General features: G+C 39.0%; 1 protein-coding gene across 1 annotated transcript; it reads left to right on the plus strand.

Annotated features, from left to right (window-relative positions):
* The first annotated feature begins 1,737 nt into the window (after positions 1-1,737).
* Positions 1,738-5,973, plus strand: ocstamp (osteoclast stimulatory transmembrane protein). Its single transcript, XM_067593039.1, has 2 exons — positions 1,738-3,666; positions 3,755-5,973. The coding sequence occupies exons 1-2, from the start codon at positions 2,584-2,586 to the stop codon at positions 4,106-4,108; spliced, it is 1,437 nt and encodes a 478-aa protein (XP_067449140.1). The 5' UTR covers positions 1,738-2,583; the 3' UTR covers positions 4,109-5,973.
* Positions 5,974-8,328: the final 2,355 nt, after the last annotated feature.

Below are 8,328 nucleotides of genomic sequence, written 5' to 3' on the forward strand. Positions count from 1 at the left end.
TCTCAGGTAAGAGTTGTAATTATCTTTAGTTTTCTACATTTTTAATTGAACTAAAATGATCCAGTGACTTCCTAGAGGATGTTATAAATTAAAACTGATTATCTGTCTTCATATCCTATAATTATAATCCTATAATTATTTAACTTTATGTGTTTTATATACATAAAGTATTTTACTTGTAAATTTATCCAGAATAGGCCTACATCATTGGAAATTGCAGTATTATTCTGTAAAATTACACTTAACAGTACAGACTTAGAAGAGATGTTAAGTTAAAAATCTGTTGCACTTTATTATTGTGGCTTACAGTAGTCAGATGATCTTTTGGAAAACTGATCCTCTATTGAGTTTTTCATTTTGAGAAGTTAAAAGAATTGTTCAACATTTTGGGAAATACATTTATTGTCTTTCCTGATGAGAGTGAATTAATAAAAATAACCATTTGTAGTTTCACTGGGATTTGTGCACTGTAACAATTTCTTGTCAAACAATGGCGAAACTACACAGAAGTGATGGATGGAAATCTGATGTTTGTTAAGAAAAAGTTACAGCATGTAACTGTCCTCAAAACCCCCAATTATCATTCATACATTTCGCTTTGTGCTTGAATTAAACACACAATGTTTTAATTAGTAAGATTTAGAGAAGATAGTAGGCTAGCTGTTTCCCACTGAGTGCAGATTTTATGCTAGGCTAAGCTAATCACCTCCTGGCTCTATCTTCACACTTAAAGTGGCATAACCGATATTTTTAATAATAACAATGTATCAAATGACAATGTGTAATGTGACAGAGAATTATCAGAGACTCTGCAGCTCCCCTTGGCTTTATGGAGCAAATTTCATCACAATGTTTAGCTCTGCAAATGTACTGTTTTGGTTCACTCTCATTGCCCTCAAAGTGTCATTTTTGGACTCAGCAGGCAGCTATTTTAAGAAAAAAGAGCTCTAAAAATCCACTGTACACTACCTGCTCAGCACTAAGCAGAGAGCAGACATGACTAGCTGGTGAACATAGTGGTGCGTTTAGCAGCTAAAGAGCCAGATATTTCTCTCAGGAGTCAGTAGAGACCAAAAACTGAGCTAAAACAAAATGAATATTAGACTTACATTCACCAGATGGACAGAAAAGGGAACAGTTTGAAATTTAGGGAAATTTGCTTAATATTTCTTGCAGAGAGTTAAATAAGAAGATCAATGCCACTCTGTTTGTCATTAGATATTAAATTGAAGCCAGAACGATTAGCTTAGCTTAGCATAAAGACTGGCAGGAGGTACCAGCTAGCCTGGCTCTGTCCAAAGGAAACAAAATCTGCCTACCAGCACTGCTCACTGATTAACACGTTACAGTTTGTTTGCTCAATTGTACAAAGAAATGTAAAAAGAACAAGTTGTGTTGTTATGGGGGTTTATGTGTTGAAATATTTCTTAGCAAAGAGTGGTGACTTTCTGGGGTCTCATTGTCAGTGAAATTGCCAGGCAACCAGTGGAGACTTTCAGACCATAGATTGTATATTATATACAGACCATATTATTATTATATACAGTATATGATTCAGAACAAGGTCCCAGGAAGAGTGCCAGAAGTGAAGCCAAATTGGCATAGTCGCCAAATCGTGTCATTTCAACTTTCAGGTCTGTCACATGATGAATACTGGCCTAAAAGCATCCACGCACAATCATTGGAAAAGGGGCAGCTGTAAAATGGCGAACACATTTTTTTTAGCATCATATCCCCTGCAAAATGGCTTGTTTTATTATCAGAATTTGATCCATTTGAGCTGCACAATTTAATTATTTTATCCCATTCAAGTGAGCAAGGAGCCAACAGGAAGTTAGCCAATTCAGCCAAGCGGAAGTCTCTAGTGAGCATGCTCAACAAACCGAGCCCAACAAACAGGAAGCGTGAGCAACATCATAATTTCATGACATAATTTCTTTACAGCCAATTTTTTGGCTCCATGTGCCACTGAGCAACTTTCATTGAAATGAACAGGACGCCATCTTTGGATCCAGTATCTAGTTCTCCTTAATACTTGCATGGTTCAGACAGAATGCAAAGCGAATTTTAGAGGCAGCTCGATTACATAGCAAGTCAATGGAAAGACATGAATAGACGCAACTTTGCCCAGAGTGGTGCGAATTGACACAAGGATATGTCTGCGCAAGTTGAAAATGTTCCAATTTCAGTGAAAAATTCATCCGTATCGTGGAGGACTTTGAATCAGCCTCATAAATATACAGGGACGAAAGGGAAAAGATCAGAGACTGGAGGGAAGTTATGTCATGTTAGCATTGTCAAACAAACAGACACAGTCTGTTGCTAGTTTGTTTACAGTTGATAAACTAGCTAGTTAGTTGGTAATTGGCGGATTGTGGCAAATACACACAAATGGTCCAGCGGTTACACTTGAGCAAATGATGCAAGGTGCAAATTTACTCTGTCTGAACACATCATTAGAGGTGTTGGTAGGCAGATTTTGGGATCTTTGGACAAAGCCAGGCTCCCTGATTCCAGCCTTAATCCTAAAATAAGCTAATTGGCTGCTTACTGTAGCTTCATATTTATTGTGCAGACGTAAGAATGGTATCGATCTTCTCATCTATCTCTCAGCAAGAAAGCAAATATAACTCAAACTCTTCCTTTAATTTTGTTTTTTTTCTCCTCAGGAACAGACAGGTACTAAAATCCATCCTGCCTTACCTTTGGGATGTTTACTCTGCACCTTCACCGGCTGGCAGAGACGTCCTGACTCTGCTGTCTCTGTGTTTCACGCTCACCATCATTACTGGCGGCCTGCTTCACCACTGGCTGTCCAAGACACTGAGATACGACCATGATGCATCTATCCAGACCGCCTGCATCTACAGCGTGGCCATGTTTCTGGTCTCGTTCCTGTGTCACCCCCTGCGCTGTGTGCTGACCATGATTCTGCCCACAGTCTGTACCAGACAGGGGCGTAAGCTCATCATCTCAGCCTCTGTTATGATTTTACTGTTGAACGTTATTCCTAATATTACTGTTAACGTAGGGGCGGTTGTACGCATCCTGAAGTGCACCGCTGAGGGTTTTACAAAGACTTTATTAAACTCATCTGAACCTTTGAACAAAGCAAAGCGAGACCTTTTTGAAGAAACCATCAAAGTGAGACAGGACATTGTTACTAAATTAGAGAAGTTGCATCATTTCACAGATGTTGAGTCAGAAGTGTCAAAAGTCAAAAGCACATTTATGAGGTTGATCGGGCAGATAGAAGTCAACTTCTCACATGCCAGGAACCTGCTAAAAGACTACAAACTGCTATCAAACCGAATTCTTGCTGCCATTTTTGTTGCCTTACTAATCTTTGAGTCTGCACGGTACTTGAAATCGTATCTGACATCAGTCCAGTTTGATAATGGCTATGTCCCTAAAGAGCTCCTGCAAATAACAACTCATGATGGCAACAAAAGGCGAGCTAAAAATAAAACTTGTCCCACAAACTGTAAAATAACCACTCAGGAATGTACTTCTTGTTTCATATCACTGGTTGTGGTAACATTATACTTCATTGCAATAACTGTAATAGTTGCTCTGGATCATGTTGTGTATCATATAGTTCAGATGATTTTGCCGTGGCTTCGAGACTTTCCATCTACATCTGCCAGCATAAATGTCAGTTATAAGGTAAGACAGCACAGCACCGTACCTACAGTATTTGCTACCTCGCTGTTAAGGTTTTCATGTGTTCGTTCTCCTTTTTATCTCCTTATAGGTTCAGATGTTTCCGCCTGCATTTTGTATTATCCCACAATCCTGCGTCACACACGAGCTGACAAACTTCCACAAAGAGTACAGGTGGACCTTCAGCCCCGAGCCTTCGCTCTGTGATGTGACAACTTCAGCTCCAAACCTGGGAGTGACACTCCTGCTGGGATGTCTGTGGCTGATGAGCTACTCTCTGGTGTTCCTTGAGGTCTACGCCAGACGGCTGCGCAGGAAAATCTCTGCATCCTTTTTCAAAAAGCAGGAGGAGAGGAGAACGGCTTACTTGATGAGGAAAATAGAAGCAAAGCAGAATAGAGAAGAGCAAGAAGGGACTTTGCCTGTTGAGGTTGCCTGTCAGTGAGCTTCACTTCACAGTGCAGTTTGTCTGATTTTTCTGGTAAAGTTTTTAGCCACATGTGTGCCTCTAAGAGGTGGCAATGTTGGTCTGTAGGTCAGTCAGTCCAGGCTACAACATCTCAACAAATATTCGATCCATTGCCATTAAAAACGTTTATAAACACGTTTGTCCCCAGACGAAGAGTCCTAGTGACTTTACAAGTAGGACCACCAACAGGTCAAAGATTTCACTGATTTAGAGAAAGACGTATCTCAACATCTACTTGAAAATTTTGTACAGACATTCATGATTTCCAGATGATGAATCCTAATGACTTTGGTGATCCCGTGACTTCTCCTGTAGCGCCCTGTAGCGTACTTACAATATAAGTGATAGGGGCCAAAAACCACAGTGTCCAAACAAAAATGCATTTAAAAGTTTATCTGAAGCTTATATGAGGCTTCAGCAGTCATATTTTAGTCATAGTTAGTCATATTAATCATATTATTGATATCTGCCATATTTACAGTCTTTTGAGCTGCAGTGGAAGTACAATAACAAAAAAAGGGACTTTGACACTAAAAAAGATGGTAACGTTGACAGATATCTACTTGACTGTTCATTTGGACACCTGTCTGTTGTTTTAAGACAGACCTTGAAACAACAGACGGGGGAGGAAGTGGGAGCGTTTGACCTTTATTTGACGGTTGATGATGGGGGGAGACACAGAAAAGGAAGACAGAGAGAGGTGTATGACATGCAACCATTTGGCTATCAGAGCGCCACAGTCTTTGCTTATTTCTAATAATAACCACATCTGAAGGACAGGCGAGAGATTGCCTTACATGTTGAGATGGAACAAGAGCAGTAGGCCAAAACAACAACATTTTTTTTTTTTGTCTTTTTTTAGAGGAGTAAGGAAGCCATTCAGGATGACAACAGAAACTCAAAGAAGTTGAACCTTTTCTAAGGAACTGAATTAAATTTAGCAAGTCAAATCATTTCCAACTGACAACTGGCTCTTGGTTCTTCTTTCAGGTTAATGTCTCATCATTCAGGGCTTTTATGCTGAGTTTCAATTTTGATAAAACATAATCTGAAGCCAGAGCATCCTGTGTGTGAGTCACTGTCATAACACCTTTCCTCTGCGAGCATGCCACCACTCGACTGCCTGTCTCCAAAGCGCTCACACTTAGACATGTTGTGGTTTATGTAGATGCTCAACCACGTCTGCTCGCATTGCATCCACCTTATTTGTCATAAACTCACATGGTGACTTTTTTTTCCCCCCACAAAGGTCACAGAGCACTTATTTACAGTATGTGTCTCTGTATTGTGTGTGCGGTTTTGTTTTTCCTCCTATTGTTTCTTGTTTTTTTTTTTTTACCCCTCAACCCCACTAGATGCCACTATGGCGCTTTGGAGAGACAAGGACAGAGATCACAGAGTATTTTTTTTTAATACTATAATGGCCTAGATAACTTTAATAGATTAAATGAATCTGTTTCATGCACACATCTAATATTTCACCAGCCTATTTAAGTCAGTGGCCCTTACAAAAAAGAATCACATCCTTCTTCACTTCCTCCTGAGAAAGTCCTTTGCATTTCGTCAGAAAGCTCCTGCTTAAAATTCCCATGAGGTTTTGAGAGTTTATTTTAAGACCTAATGCCAGAATATTAATAGAATATCTATTTGTCATCTATTTTTGATCCTGACTTTTTGTCCACTTGATGGCTGTCTCAAAACTCAGCAGCCTGTGTGAAGATGACACACTGTTGTTGGTCCAGAAATGATAAATTATTCATATATTTTTTTGTTACTATGAATTCTCACATCAGTGTTTTGCATACTGTGTGTGTGACAGCTCTGTAATTGACTCAGTGAAAATGCGCTGAACAAGATGATTGTTTTCAAAGTGTAAATAAAAATGAAGACATATAAGATAAAAAGTTCTGCTAATTTTTTCTGTACAGACTTTTTTTCTACACAGCGGCAGCTTTTTTTGGCCAAACTCAGATTCAGACAGCATGAAATAAAACAAGTGTGGGACAGACTTCTTAGCATGCAGCGGTTCAATCAGACAATTATTTGAAGAAAAACTATTCTGCATTCTGCTGTGAAGCTATTATCTGTTCATTAGAGGACGCCTCGGTGGACTGAATGTTCTGCGACTGAGAAATATTCTTCTATTAAAATGGAAGCATCTGTCGTGCATTAGCATTCATACTGACAGTCCTGTCCACAGATAGAGAACAAAACAGCTTTCTAAACTCTAAATTGTTTTTTTAGAAAATATTTTCTTAGTTCTGAGAAACAGATTTTGTGGACGATCAGTTCGGCTGGAGGCTTAGACGGGGGAGTACAAGGCTGTAACGGCATCAAAATCTACCACACAGTCAGATTACCATGAGCTGTGAAAGCTTTCCCAGACATGCCTCACAGGAATAGCAAGAATCTTATCATGTGTTCCTCTTTTTCCCTCAGGAGACAGAAAAAAATTCTAATTCGACACTCTTGAGTCTTTTAAAAACCACAGAATCCAAAGCTGCTAATTTGCCCTTTCCCATAAGATGAAGTGTTAACTAAATTATGTCTGCTGGTGGCAAAAAAAAAAAAGTTTACTTCATAATTAGTGTCATTTCAATTCAATAGCCAATCACTGCAGTGGATGTGTTGAATTGCGGGCTACCGCCTCTGCTCTTTCAATAATTGCAGGGTTTATGGTTACAGCCATGGTCACAGTGCCTTGACATGACATTCTGAGCCTGGATTGGGGAGGTGGAATTGATTTTTAAGTTGGTGGCTGCACGAGGAGGTGTGTTGCACTGTGGATGTAATGGTGTGTGATGTGAGAGGGAGGGTTGCACTGGGAAAAATAGAGAGGGAGAGCGAGAGAGAGACAGATGTGGATGGCTACAGCAGCACTGGAGGAGGACTAAGCAGTCATCTGTGTTTCTTGGTTGATTGCACCTGAGCACTGCTACCATGTCAGAGTGAGCGCTGCTTTTGCAAACGATGGTAAGCTGCCCGTTTCCTTCTCTTCAAAATATCTATTTAGTCTCCCACACTTCTATTTTTATTGATTTGAATCAACTGTAAATGTTTAATGTTTAATTTATTTCCGCTTAGTCTTTGTCACAGGCCACATGTAAAATACTTTGACTAAGGGGTTGTACAAAAAAATGATTAGGGGAGGAGGTCAGAAAAGGGGGAGGGTGATGTGGTTTTTCCTCTTTTCTGAAGGGAAGATAGTTTGACCATTTTTGGAAGACCAGGGGATTGTCTTTAATTTCCACTCAACCTAAATTTATATTTCAGCCTTTCCTTGCAACATAAAAAAAATTGAAAGTCAAATGAGGGCTTTGGTGTGTGCATTTGGTCCTTAAGGTGCACTTTTTGCAGAGGGCAATAAACAGGGTTTTATTCCCACCACAGTGAACTAATACAACCAATATGTCAGCTGTGAGAAACACATAGTACACTGTGTGTGCATCTTTATGGATATTAATGATTAAATTTGATCTCTTCTAGCAGTCATTCCCCCCTCACTTTAGTCTGCATCATTACAGAAAGAAAGAAAAAGTTATGCATCATATAAAGTTGGCCTATTTTATCATTCAAGTTGAGCCTTTTTATTTAGTATCTCTTTATTCTAAAACATAGAGTTTTCGGAAAATATACTGGAATATACTGTGCTTCTGCTGTCAGGGCTCTGAGGCTCTGGAACAACTTGCCTGAGGAGATCAGGCTCGCTGAGTCTCTTTCAAATGTCTTTTTGAAACACACTTATCATTCAGCATGATCCTGGTTTTAGCTGATGTCTGCATGATGCAGGATTTTTTTTTTTGTCTGTTTCTGTTTTCTTGTGTACCAGATTTCATTTTATAGTCTTTTAATGCTCAAGAGATGCTTTATTGTTAAAGCACTGATTTTTAAAGCTGCTACAAAAATAAAGTTATTATTTATAATTTGCTAATTTCACTTCTAATGTGCATATTGGTGTCTATTGTGAAAATTATTATCTCATTAATATATTAAGTTTTACATTCGATTACATGTCAAATTCTTTATGCCTGGCCTTTTTCAGTTATTAATAGTGAAACAAGTTGTATGAACTACTGTAGGCGGAGGGTGTTGCTTTTTCAAAAAGTGAAATATAAGATTCAGACACCCTCCACTTTTTTTTTGAACAGTACCCAACTATTGTTTCCCTCCATTTCTGTCTCTAGGATTCATGTTTG

This window comes from Thunnus thynnus, chromosome 6 (assembly GCF_963924715.1).
Source record: "Thunnus thynnus chromosome 6, fThuThy2.1, whole genome shotgun sequence".
NCBI classification, from domain to species: Eukaryota; Metazoa; Chordata; class Actinopteri; order Scombriformes; family Scombridae; genus Thunnus; species Thunnus thynnus.

Coding starts and splice junctions, on each gene's coding strand:
- ocstamp (XM_067593039.1), top strand. CDS start 2,584: ATGGTATCGATCTTCTCATCTATCTCTCAGCAAGAAAGCAAATATAAC. Junction 3,667..3,754: donor GCATAAATGTCAGTTATAAG/GTAAGACAGCAC, acceptor ATCTCCTTATAG/GTTCAGATGTTTCCGCCTGC.